The following is a 13743-nucleotide window of genomic DNA, read 5'->3' as shown; positions in this document are numbered from 1 at the left end:
TGATTTTCTGGTGTCTTTTGTCTGACTCAGCTGTAATAACTGTCGTTGATAATGTGTTCCACTTTCTACACCATCATATCATGTGTATGCTGAGTCTTCATCAGCTTGCTAAACCAGGTGAGGAAATGGTTTTAAGCCCTCTCTTTCTCTCTAGGACATGGATATTGCTGTGAAAATGAGCAAGACTTCTTTTGGAGCTTGAAGTCCGGGGGACAGATCTCAAAAAGAGAGGAGTGGGAAGCCAGCAGCATGCACTGGGACAGAAAGGTGGAGTTAAAAAGTAAGGAAGAAAGGATGGAGAAAAAGACAAGAAAGGAGAAGAATAACAGGGAGAGAACAGAACCAGAGGATGAGAGAAGCCAGCTCTGAAGGTGGAGAAAAGTTGGTAAATGATTATAATGATGAGGGAGAAAGATCTTCTACCACTGGTTCCCAACTGAAGCATATGGCCCCCTATCCTTTTCCAGATCATGTTCCTGCATTTGGGGACCTACTGTCCAAAGGATGAATGGTAAATAAGAAAAGGAGGAAATGACCTAGCTTTGTCTGCTCCCCTATAGAAAAGCTTGACAGAGGGACCACACAGAGGGTAGGAGAGTGAAACCTGGATATAAACAAGGCATGGACTGAATTTCATTGCTAGCAGCAATGGTGGTGTGAAATTAGATTACAGAAGAATGTGACAGTGGATATAACAAGAATCTGAATAAGGGAGAAACAAGAAAAACAAAATTTGCAGTGATCCACTGAGCTGTGGAGGTTTGGTGCTAAGGAAGGAGAGGAAAGAGCTTAGCTATGCTTGAAAGAGACTGAGCCTGAGATATCGAAAAGATATCCCTTGAAAGCACACATGAGCCCTGGGTTAAACTCCAAAAGTTGCAACAGAGATTTTCTGAAATACAACCTCCAACAGTGTTTCAGTTTGTACCATCTGAGGGCGAGAGAGCACAGCCTGGTTAGTTAGTAACCTCCTTTTTCACTGTTGTGAAATTTATGAAATTGTGTGCTAATTAGTGTATGATTTATAAATTTACATAACTGCCTGCTACATAAGACAACACAGAATATTGAGTGAGGTGATTTAAACCTCATTCAGAACAGAAGCACTGAAGTTTGCTCTGGCTGGATGTCTGTCCTCTGGAAAATGCTTTCCCAATACACAGCTGCTCACCACATCTCTTGTAGTCTGAACTGCTCATGGTGACAATAAATGTTTCACTGTAATGTGGCACCATGCAGCTACCTTGAAGCTCTTTGTCATGGCTATAGCAGAGTTTTCACTATGGTCCTTGTGGAGGGTGTCTAGAAGCAGAAGTCCCCTAAAAAAATAGCAAGAAACCCAACTTGTCCTGGTTACAGTTGGCTAACGACAACTCCTACAGTTGTTCACAGGGATCGCTGCTGTGTCCCAACAGCAGCAAGAGTTTGTCTAAGGAATGGTGTTTGACTCCAGCTTGGAAAAGCCACTTTTGCCTTCCTGTGCATGCTCTCATTTAATAGAAGCTGAGACTCCAACCTTATGTATTTTCAGGCCCGAGGGGGTCATATCAGGCTTTGGGAAACTAAAGTGGAGAAACTTGGATGTCACTGACAGATGTGGCCCTGATGAGGTGGGAGATGCCAAGATAGCTCCAGCACACAAACCAATCCATGGGCTGCAGAGGCAGCCTTGAATTCCTAGTTTCTTTGCTTTTGGAGTCCTTCTGAATATATGAAAAACCAAACAAACCCCAAAAAACTCACTTTACTCATTCACAGCATTCAATAACCAGCCTTAGAGCATAACGTTCATTCTGTCTGATCTCCCGTCTGCAAAGAGAAGGAAAGCAAAAAGTCTTGTCTTTCTTGATAGCTTCCTGGCAACTACCTTGAAGCACTGAAGAGAGGAGGTGATTAGTGCCCTTGTCCAGACACAGAGTGGGGAGTGCCATGAGCATCAAGGGCAACATGGGAAGCCCGCTTCTCCTTTAAGGCTGGTAAGGAAGGAAATGGTGAGGTGGGTTCACAGACACAAAAGATGTCTCTGAGGTACTTCCACTGACGTTTTAAAAGCACTGTGTCACAGCCTCACAGTGTTTAATTATTTGCTATGAAACTGCATTATTTTGAGGTTGAATTTGCCTAGCTTTAATTTCCAGTGGGAGAAACTACTTGTGCCTACAGAAACAGGACTGCAGTTCTACTGTTAGCAGACAGCAAGTAGCCCTACAGGCATTCTTCAACCTCTGCTCAGCCTTCTTTGGCAACCTGAGCTCCTTTGAGCGTTCTGCCATAGTGTTTGTTTTCCAGTGCCTGTTTTTGAATGTTCTGCAACATTTATGCACCTGGAAAGGTTTTCACTGTAGCAGGATGCCAAATTCCAGTTACCATGGCTGTGAATGGGGATGAAGTGGCCTCATTCTCTACAGTATTTCCTTTTTGACACTTCCAAGAGCCTTGTTTGGAGGTGTTGGCTGGGTACCTGGTCTCATTGCACTTAAGATCTTTCTTGGAAGCAGAAAGTCTGAAAGTGAAACCAGGAGACTGTTATATTTAGAAGAGTTGAGGAGGAAGAAATAATTTGAAGCAGAAATACTAAGCAGAAAAAAAGCATAGGATTCAATTTAGAGTGGAAGATAAACTTGAGCTTTGCATCTGTGAACTCAGCCACCAAGAAAACAATCTGAAAGACTGCTTAGTGGCAATGGGGAAAGCCAGACGGCAGAAACCTTCTGAAGGGGAGGAGTGAACAAAGCAGGAGGTGATGATACCTGATAGCAACACAAATAGACAAGAAAACTTTGGATCTGCAGGTGAGGAGGCGATGACACCTCCAAATTGCACAGGAAACGACTCCTTGTCAGTGGATCTGGTGCCCCTGTATTTGCACGAGTGCCTTCAGCACAGGGATCTCATTACCAGAGAGTTTACTGGCAGATTGGAGGGATTTCAGTGAGGAGTAATAAAAATGATCAGGGACTGCTGGAATTGACATAATGAGGAAACAAGATGAGAAGAGTCAGATATTTATAGCTTGGGTGAGAGAGACAATTAAAAGGTGGGATGGGAGATGGACTGGGTGACCTGAAAGCCTTGTCTGTATCTAATAGCTTCTCATCGTCTGCTGTACAGAGGGCTTGAATTTACCAAGGCTGTCAGTCTGGCTCTTAACAGCCCTAACTTCCCACGTTGAAAAGCTCAGGTGGGTGTGCTCCGGCTGTACTGACACTGTCAGAATGTCACTGGTACTGTACTTCGTTTAAAAAAAAAAATAGTCATCAGCCACGCTGTGGAAAAAATTGACACTTTGACAGCAAAGGAAAAAAAAAATTAGACCTCCATAAAATGAAAAGCCACTGAAGTCCTTGCTGGCGACTGAATGGAAAGGGCTCCCAGGGTGTTAAAGTGTTGACTGAGTTCTTCTTGCTGTCTGCAGGTTGGTCTGCCAAGGAAGGTCCTTTTAGAGGCAAAACCCTGCTTTCCATCTATGAACACGGGCTCTTGTCCCCTTGGGCACAGAGCTCAGGGTTTGCAGGGCGTGAGAGCTGCAGCAGCCTGGCCAGAGATACCCTGGGTCCACAGGCAAATTAAGCACTGCTGCCGTGCCTGCGGGAGGCACTTTGGGGAAATATCCACGTGGTGTTGGTTGGGTCTGGTGGCAGTGTCTGTGCTGTTTTAATGATACCTGTGTGCAAAGGCCAGTGCGGCTTTCATCCATTTCACGTCAGTCTGACATTCACAGAACAGACATAGCCTAGGGTGGTGGAAAGGAGAGAAAGATGACCAAAAAATAATAAAAAAAAAAAGCCATCCACTTTTTACTACTCTTTCCATGCTTCTGAGCTCTGATATCAGGCTGTGGCTGAGCAACAGTAATCTTATCCAGCATACTGTTGATTTAAGCCTCTTGGATTTATATAACTTTGGAAATGGTAAACTATATTAATTTGCTGTGTTTTCAAGGGAAAGTTATTTATTGAGAGACATTTTTAACTCAAGTGCCAGGAGCCTTAAATCATTATAATAAATTCATGCTATTCAGGGTTTCTTACATTGTAATAAATTTGTTTTAAACATGAATGAGGAGATCCATGATTTCTTTAATATACTGTTATGTATTTCCTTTCAAAATGACACAGCTCACTATATCAAGTAGGAGAATAATAGTGAGAGATTTACAGTACTTAAGAATAACACAGCCCAGGAATGTGACACGTTAACCAACGGCGGGCCGGGAGTGGCGAATGGGACCCACCACTGCCAGTGGTACAGGAGAGCTCATGGTGACAAAGGGTCAGGGCGGGAGGGCTCAGTGGAAAGCTCCCTGCAGGATGGGAATCACATCCAAGCCTGAGTCACCTCTGTGTTGGTGTGAAAAGTGCACATGAAACACCCAAAAGGTGATGCAGAGTGCTTGCTGCCACTCACCCTCCCCATCACGGCTTTGGGCGCTCACCTCAGCCACTCCTCAGGAACCTCATCCATCCCAATGGCAGACCTCTGAAGTGTGGTACAGTGATGCTCGGTAAGGACCAAGATAAATTTTAGTCTCTGCTGTTAATCCTTGATCCCTCATTACACCTCTGCTAACCCTTCCACTCAACACTGAATGGCTGTGAGGAGAGTGAGGCCATAAAACAGAAGGCTGGTTTGTGTGTTGTGTCCAACCCCTTGCTAAAGCAGGTTTGATAGAGCAGGTAGCACAGGAAACCATCCAGGTGGGTTTTGAGTGACTCCAGAGAAGGAGAGTCCACAACATCTCTGAGGAGCCTGTTCCTGTGCTCTGTCACTCTAACAATAAAGAATTTTTTCCTCATGTTCATACGGAACTTCCTGTGTTTCCATCTGTGCCCATTGCCCCTTGTCCCGCTACTGGGCACCACTAGAAAAAGCCCAGCCCTATCCATGTGACGCCTGCCTGTAGATACTTATAAGCATTGATGAGATCCCCCCTCTTGTCCGGGTTGAACAGCCCCAGGTCTCTCATCTGATCCTTATATAAGAGATGCTATAGGCCCACGGCCATCTCAGTGTCCCTCCACTGGACTCTGCAGTAGTTCCCCATCTTGAACTGGGGAGCCCAGAACTGGGCACAGTGCTCCAAGGTGTGGCTTCCCCAGGACAGAGAAGGGAAGGATCACTTCCCTCTACTTGCTGGTCACACTCTTTAATGCACCCCAGAATACCACCGGCCTTCTTGGCTACAAGGGCACACTGCTGGCTCGTGGTCAACCTGTTGCCCACCAGGAGGCCTAGGTCCTTCTCTGCAGAGATTCTCTCCAGCAGGCCAGCCCCTAACCTGTGCTGATGCATGTAGTTATTCCTCCTCGGGTGTCAGACTCTGCACTTGTCCGTCCTGAGCCTCATATGGTTTCTTGTGTTCAGGTCTTGCTGAATGGCAGCACAGCCTTCTGGTGTGTCAAGCGCTCCTCCCAGCTTTGTATCATCAGCAAACTAGCTGAGGGCAGACTCTATCTCCATGTCATCCAGGTCATTAATGTTGAGAAAGACCTGACTCAGAGTTAACCCCTGGGGAACACCACTAGTTACAGGCCTCCAACTAGACTCTGTGCCACCGATCTGAACACGCTGAGCTCTGCCAGTAAGCTTTTGCTGTTAGGGTGGTGAAGCACTGAAATGGCTAACCTAATATTATAGTTGATGCCCTATCCCTGGAGACTTTCAAGGAGAGGCTGGATCAGGCCCTGAGCAACCTGATCTAGCTGTGGTGTCCCTGTTCGTTGCAGGGGAGTTGGACTAAATGGCTCTCAGAGGACTCTTCCAATTCTAAGGACTTCTGATTCTATTCTATCATACCAACCTGGTGATGACATCATAGAAGGCTACCAAGTTGACAAGGTTGGTCAAATATGATCTCCCCTTAGTGAACCCACATTGACTACTCCTGAAAACCTTCTTCTCTTGGGCGTGCTCAGACATACCCACAGAATAAGCTGTTCCATCACCTTCCTGAGGATGAAAGTAAGACTGGCTTCTTGCCCTTTTTGAAGACTGGAGGATGTTGGCTTTCCTCCAGTCCTCGGGTACCTCCCCCATTCTCCATTATCTTTTGAAGATGATAGAAGGCAAATTGGAAATCAATTCTGCCGGTTCCCTTAGCACTTGAGGGTGCATCCTATTAGGACACATGGATTCATGTGTGTCAAGTTTGCCTAGACCATATCATCCTTGACCAAGGGGAATTTTTCCATTCCCCAGACTCTCTTATCTTCAGTCTTAGTAGTAAAAAAGAAGCAAAGAAGGTGTTCGGTCTCTGCCTCCTCAGCATCCCCTGTTACTAGTGCACTGACCTAATTCAATGGACCCACATTTTCCCTAGTCCTCCTTTTGCTATTGACATGCTTTGAGAAGCCTTTCTTGTTATTCTTGGCCTCCTTCATCAGATTTAATTTCAAGTGGACCTTAGCCTTCTTTGTTGCATTCCTGCATGCTCTGACAAATTTCCTTTTTCCTCCCACTTTGCCAGTCTCCTTTTCCATATTCCATAGATATTCCATAGACTTTCTTTTTTCATTTAAGTTCATCCATGATCTGCTTGCATATCTCCTGCCACCTTTGTCTGGTTTCTTACTCTTCAGGATGCACTGATCTTGAGCTTGGAAGATGTGGTGCTTGAATGTCAACCAATTCCCTTGGGGCCCCTTTCATTTCAATATTCTTACCCATGGGATGTCTCCAAGCAAATCCTTGATGAGATCAGAGTTGGCTTTCCTGAACTCCAGGTTTGCAATCCGTCCTACCACCTTGTTTCTTCCATGTAAGATCCCAAACTCCACTTTGTCACTGCATCCAAGGCTCCCCCCAGCCCACACATTCCCAACCAGTCCTTTCTTGTTTGTAAGAACAAGGTCTAGTAGCACATCTCTCCTCACTGACTTCACCACCTGTGCCAGAAAGTTATACTCCACGCACTGCAGGAACCTCCTGAACTGTGTGTGCTTGGTAGCGTTGCTCTTCCAATGAATATCAGAGTAGCTGAAGTCCCATGAGAGCCAGTGCCTCTAATCATGAAGCTACTTTCAGCTGTTTGTAGAAGGCTTCATCATCTTCCTCCTCCTGATCAGGCAGCCTGTCATAGCCAACACCCACAGTGTTGTTACTCATATTAGCCTGCCCCTTAACTATCCCCCATAAGCTTTTCACTCATTCATCATTCATCTCTAGAGAGATCTCAATACTAAACAGTTTTTTTTCTCACATAAACTCCTTCACTATTTGCTTAGCTTTAAAGAGTTAATGACTCTTTGGTCAATGCAGCTGTAATTAAAGACAGATGGATGGCCCTGCTTCCACCCCTGGCGACTCAAACCCGCAAGCCTAGCACCTCAGCTGCATGCATGGAACTGGTAGGGAGGCTGGAGGGCTGTGTCCTGCTCCTTTGGGAAAGGAGACAGGAGAGGGCCCTGCCTGCCCAAGAAGTGATGGCAGGACCTCATCTGTCAGTGCAGAAAAATGTCTGGCCAATAAACTTGCCAAACGTCCCTAATAAAGGGCTGGATGTGTTATCATGTAGAATGGTTTTATAGGGGACAGCCATAAAACGTGCACATTGCCCTTTAAAATGCCAGGACGAGGATTGATTCCGGCAGGATGAGGGAGAGGAGGAGGGAGAAGGAAGCTAATTGGAAAAGGGGGATAAATCCAGGGGCTTATTTCTCTGCCGTGGTTCCCAAGGGTGTCAGAGAGCAGTAACAAAGCTGAAGTCATTGCTGGGCCTGGGCTTCTTCACTATATCCCTCTGTAATGCTGGGTGTCCTCCCAGCATCTCTTTCTGCTGCTAGTTCAGTCCAGCCTTGTTCCTGCTCCTCACACTTAGCCCCGAGGAAGTTGTGGAGATACCTCCTTCAGCCTCTCTGTAGGTTTCTCCACATTTCTGCCTCTCCCTCTCACCCCAGTGGTCCCACATCCTTGCAGGCTCCAGTAGATGTGTCCTGTCTTCACCAACATCAGCTCACCTCTCCTCCCTTTTGTGTTTCCTTCTGCCTGGTCTCCTGCTGTGGGCTGGCCCTGAAGTCCATCTCTTCCAGGAAATGGACTGCCAATGCTTGGGCAGCAGTTTGGGTTCCCTGCTTTCTGGACAAGGTGAGCATGTACTCAGGATGCAGGTGCTTGTACACGCTGCCTGGATAAACAGGAGACAGGGAGATAGAAGAAGATCCCAGCTGTGTTTAGAAGTGATCAATAAATATATTGTACTCCGGCTCAATTTTAATGCTGTAGAAAACAGGCAGTGATTTCACTTAATAAATGTGCACAGTCTTGCAGAGCTCCAAGATCATCTATCCTACTCAACAATTCCCACACAACGGGATGGCACGTGACGCATGGCCCAGCGTTTATCTGCAGCTGAGGCTCGCGGCCTGTGTTGGCAGAGGGGCCTGGGTATGATTTCTCATTTTCTCCTTGAATAGAGAGATTTTGGGCAGTCAAACCCTGCTGTGATCTGCTCACCGTTGAAAATTTTAAAAAGTCCCTCTTAAAGTCACTGAAGACGCCGTGGGTTTGTACTCTGGGTGGGAGGTGGCAGGTACTGGGGGGATGGAAAAAGGAAAGTCAGATTGCTGTTTGGCAAGAATTCTCTCAAAAAATGTTTGTCAGTGTCAGTGTAGATTTTCTGGCTTGTGTCAGATCTCACTTGTCCTCCCACTATGTGCATGTGGTGCTGCCAAATTTCTGGCTTGAGATGACCCTGGAAACCCCCAGTAGGAGGGGTGGGAGGGGCAAGTGCTGCCCTTGCATTTAACCCTCAGCCCTGAAAATGCCCTTCAACGTGGGATGTTACAGTTTGTGACCAAACACAGGCAAAGCGAAACTCAGTTGGAACATGTGCCTGTTTGTGTCCATTAGACATGCCATAAATAACGTTCCTCCCATCACAGAGATGAGCCAGTATAGCATGGTATGGACCCACGTCAAACAATATGACTAATGGATATGGTATATCATGTGAATTTGGGTGAGAGGATTGGTTCTGATATCTATTTATTTTTTTTCTGGAAAGGAGAGAGGTTATGAAAAAGAGCCAAAGATGATGAATCTCAACTGAATTTTTCATAGCATGGCTCTGCTTTGTGTGCAACCAAGTTAGGTTTATTCAACAGGGGAGCTCCAGGACTGACACAAAGTTTGAGCTCTCCAGACTGAATGGTGTTCAGGATTTTCATCCTTGCTGCACAGTAGCGAAGTTCAGAGCAATGTTCAGACTAACAGCCTGAGACAAATTTCTGAGATCTGGATCTGCTTTTTCATTGCCTTTTGGCTTAGGACTATCTCTGCTCTATGCCCATCTCTGTGAAATTTTCATGGAATGCATTGTTAGCTCTGGATTTTTAATTAAATTTAAGGATTGGTAAATTTTGCTATGAACACTTTCCTGGCCCCCTTCCTAAGCATTCAGTCTAGTCATCTACTATGTGGGGTTTTGCAGATGCCACTGTATATTGTATTGTCAACAACCAGTAAAAAATGTGGGATTTGGAGAAATACTAATACATTTGAGCACAATTTTATTCTTTTTTTTTTCTTTTCCTTTTTTCCTAGAACGCTTTAGAACTTCTTCTCAATGTGTTAGAGCTATGAGGTTATGGGGCAGGTGGGAGTCTCTTTCTACCACTTGACTCCAAGGGCTATGAACTTTCCAGTTCATCAAGTTTATGATCAAACCATGCACATGACAATACCATCTGTAATTGCTCTCTGAATTAAAGCATTTCCTCCAGAATCCAGCAATAAGGAGACTGAAATATTCAGGTAGGGTTTAGTGGCTCACCTTGAAAGAATTTCATCTCATGCTAAACATTAAGCCATGCAGCAATATCTGAGCAGTTGTCTACTTTGAGACCCGTGGGAGAATTAAATCAAATTCTGTTTTAAAGGGGATTAATTAAGCTGCATCTGGACCCTATTTGAACACTCAGAATTTAGATAAGTTGAAGTAAGACCCCCTTAATTTCCATTTTAGGGAAAGAACTGAAAGAGATGTGTGACCTCTGACTCCACATGAGGATGTCTGAGGAGCTGCTGATGTAGTTTGACTAATCTGTTTTACATTATACTTCAGTTAATTCAGACTGAATACCTGGTGAAGACAAGCCTGGAGATGCTGGGCCTGTATGTGATTGTACGGGGAGTGTTTTCTTTCCCAGCTGTTTTGTGAGGGGGTAGAAGCTGTGTGGAAAACAATCTATAAAATGCAACAGACAAGGTAAACTGGAGGTAACAGCCCCCAAATATCTGCAGTTCAGAGTGGGTTCTGTCCCGTAGTCTCTCTGTTCTCTGGTTGCTTTTTAAAGTTTAATCAGTGCTTTTTTTTGGGGGGGGGGGATTTGAGTGAAGACTAAGACTCCTTTGGAGAATTAGATAGCAAGGTGATGTGTGCATTATCTGCACTTAGGACAGTATCTTTTTCTTATCCCTACCACCAGTTACTTGGCTGTGAAGGCTGATGTCTCAGCGTTTACCAAGATTTCAGAACTGAATTCATGGTGTGGGATTTCTCCCCCTTCTGGACTTCTCCATTTCCGGACAGGAATATTTCTGTTTACTTATGTCTTTTTCCTCATCCCTACTGTTTTTCTTCTGGAAATCAGTAACACTCTGTGTCTTAGAAGCAATCTGTGCTGAAGGACATTTGGTAATGTCCTATGGGGTAGTGGAGCTACAGGAGGAATCTTCTCAGGAACAGCCTGGAAACTGCTGTTTTCTGCTCCTGGACAAGGAGAATGGGGACTTTCCAAACCCTTCACTGGAGGAATGGCACAGTGTTTTCTAAGATGGACACTTCGCATCAGTTAAATCCAAAGCCAGGAATTATTTTTGGCAGAGGAGTTCTTCATGTGACAAACTACAACTGCATTCAAACAGGTTAGCAAACATTGCTAAATGCTTTGCTGAACCCTGAAAATGCTTGGAAGGGAGTTTTTCTTTACACCTAGTCCAGATCTTTCTTGTCTTAGCTTTTGCCTCTGATACATCATTTTCCCACCATGCATAGGACCTTCTCATCATTAGCTCCCCATAGGTGCTGGCAGGCTGCAGATAGGTGTCCATGAAGTCATCCTTTCTCTCTCACAGGGCAAATGCTCCAGCCCCTGCTGATAATCAACAGTGCCTGCTGAATTAGCTCCAGATAACTGAAGCATTGTGTGCCCAATGGCTGGGATGCAACCTACTGAGTACTGGGTAAAGGAGGCCAATTTTTCCCTCGGTCTCCCAGCTGTGCTGCTGTTAACACAGCCCAGGGTACTGTTAGCCCACTTGGATGCCAAGATGCAGTGTGGCTTATGTCCATCCTGCTGCGCACCAAGACTCCAGCAGAGTGGTTCCAAAGCAACCAGAGACCTGCTTGAGGAAATGATTTCCCCCCTCCCTCTCTGTCCCACGTCATGCTGGATGTTCTCAGGTTGGATATTAAGAAAAAAATTCTTCCCCAAAAGAGTGGTGAAGCACTGGCACAGGCTGCCCAGGGAAGCTGTGGAATCACTGTCCTTGGAGGTGTAGAAATGTGGCACTGAGGGGCATGGATTAGTGGGTGATATTGGTGGTATGGACGATTGAACTAAATGATCTTGGAGCTCTTGTCCAATCTTAATGATTCCATGATTCTGTGTGCTAAGTGGACAGCCCAGATGTTTATTGTGTTCACCAATCCAAGAGGCAGACCACCTTTTTAATCAAATAGTATCCTCAAAGAGACACCTAAAAGTAACAGCTATTTTAAAGAAACATTTCCATCTAGATTCCTCACTCTCATTCCTTTTGCTCTCCCTCCAGCAAATGAAAGGAGAACAAATGCTCACAGCAGTGAAGGCTGGGCAAAGATGGGATGGATCTCAACTGGGTGAGGCCGTATTTCTTGGGATCAGAGAGTTATGGAAAGCAGAACAGAAATGCTAAGAGGAAATTACAATTGCTTCCTTCCTTTTTTTTCTTTTTCTTTTTTTCTTGCTCTCCTGCCATTGTTTCTTCCTTCTAGGTGTTCGAGTCTTTTCAGAGGCAATCGTTACTGTTAATGATTTTAGCTTGTTGGCTATTATCACATTTGTGCCTGGGGACTGCAGTCGGCTATCTGGGCTCTGGCAGGCCTTGACAGCAATCAGCTCCTTCCTGCTTTGCACTAATTTTCTCAGGGGAGCTCAGAAGAAAATACTTTTTCCTTCATTTCCCCTCCCCGTGCCTCTCCTTCCCCTCTGCTCTGCCCCTGCTCTGCTCCAGGAAGGATCTGGGGGGAGAATCTCACTGCAAAGCACATGGGAGGCAGTGGGACATCACCGGGAGAGGAAATGTCTTCTGGGAGGAAGCACTCTGGCTCTTGTTTTCCATGCTGTGTTTGTATCTATCGCTGATCCACCAGCAGATAGGGAGAAAGGAAGGGATCACTGGTTATTTTATGAAAAAGGTTCATGGATCTTTCTCAGTGTCGTCGGCTGAGCACAGAGCTTTTACAGCCCTGTGTTTAATATTCTCTTTTTTCCCTCCATCATCATTTTATATTATTCAAAGCAAATCAGACAGCCTTTGAAGAACAGCTCAAAGCCTTTTTTCTTTCTTTTTTTCTTTTTCTTTTTATTTAAGGTGGGAAAGAGTGAGAGCCACCTGGTACACCTCCATTCTCAATTCAGTGATTTTATTTAGTGGGGAAGAGATTGATTTGCATCTTGTTCTTTAAAGGAGTGTAAAAGTCAGGTAAAAGCCATATTTCTGAAGGCCTCCAAAGAAGACTTTCCTGGAAGGGTGAAGAGCATCTTCCTTGCACTGGAGCAGCCTGGGTGGTGGAAATGTCATGACTCCTGTGTGGAAAAGCTCTGACCTGGAACCACTGTTGTCCTGAAACCTACTGATAAAAAATCACTTCTCTGAGCCACTTTGCTGTCGATCCAGACTGATCTTACAAAGACTGCTGAACCAAGCAAGATGGTTGTCAGGAAACACACTGACCAGTTGTTAGGTTGCTTTCTGGAAGATTTTCTGTGCTGAGTGATGCTTCAGTCAAGAGAGCTCTTCTGAAGGAAAGCAATTTTCCAGAGATCTGAAAACAGAGATCCCAGGTGGTAGACTGGAAGGGGTAAAGGCTTCAGCAACAGTGTTTGTACAAGGACCCATTGGGGTGCATGGTAACACCATCCCCTTTAGAGTGCATGCATGATGGCTCTTGGACTGCTGATATTTGCACTCCTGGAGGCTGAAGAGCTCTAGGAAGGGATCTACCTAATTCCAGTTCTTGGTTAGATATTGGTGTCTCGGCGTTGGTCTAGCAAGGTAGACCTTGGTATCTTGGTGCCTTGGAACAGATTTCAGTGCAGCCAGAGCTTAAATCACACTCCTTGCTCACGGTGTTTATGAACCTAAGACAATCAAGGGAAATGCAGCTTTATTAGCCAAACATCATGCTGTTACTTTGCTCCCTACCTGTTCCAGGTTATAAGTGTACTCTTTGATGTCAGATGTCCTGTCTTTTTTTGCTTATCCACCATCGTCCCTTTTTTTCCCAATTCTGGGGAGCAGAGTGCTCTCAGCTCAGAGACCCCTGCTTTGCACCAGCCGTGGCTGCAGAGTGTTGATGTTGAGGTGAAAGCACCAACCCACAGGTGCTATGAAAATAGGAACATCTAGAGATGTGAAGCTCCTTCTGGATCTCTCCCCTTAGCCTTGAGCTTACAGACATGCCCATGTCTACTGCTTTCACAGTTCTGAGAGAAGAAACATAAAACAAGTCATGAACCCCAAAGGTAATGGTCTCTCTGG

The 13743-nt window shown here is 45.3% G+C and overlaps 1 protein-coding gene across 1 annotated transcript in view; it reads left to right on the top strand.

The window, feature by feature from the left end:
* KIAA1328 (KIAA1328 ortholog) overlaps positions 1 to 4036 on the top strand; it is a 181742-nt gene extending 177706 nt beyond the window's left edge. Inside the window, exon 11 of the mRNA XM_085214415.1 lies at positions 155 to 4036. Coding sequence (XP_085070541.1) covers positions 155 to 173 — 19 coding nt within the window. The 3' untranslated portion in view covers positions 174 to 4036. The remainder of the gene's footprint in view (positions 1 to 154) is intronic.
* Positions 4037 to 13743: the final 9707 nt, after the last annotated feature.

This window comes from Meleagris gallopavo, chromosome Z, assembly GCF_905368555.1.
Source record: "Meleagris gallopavo chromosome Z, MGAL_WU_HG_1.1, whole genome shotgun sequence".
Lineage (NCBI taxonomy): Eukaryota > Metazoa > Chordata > Aves > Galliformes > Phasianidae > Meleagris > Meleagris gallopavo.
The sequence above is the reverse complement of the archived record's forward strand: the minus strand, read 5'-3'. Positions and strand labels throughout refer to the sequence as shown.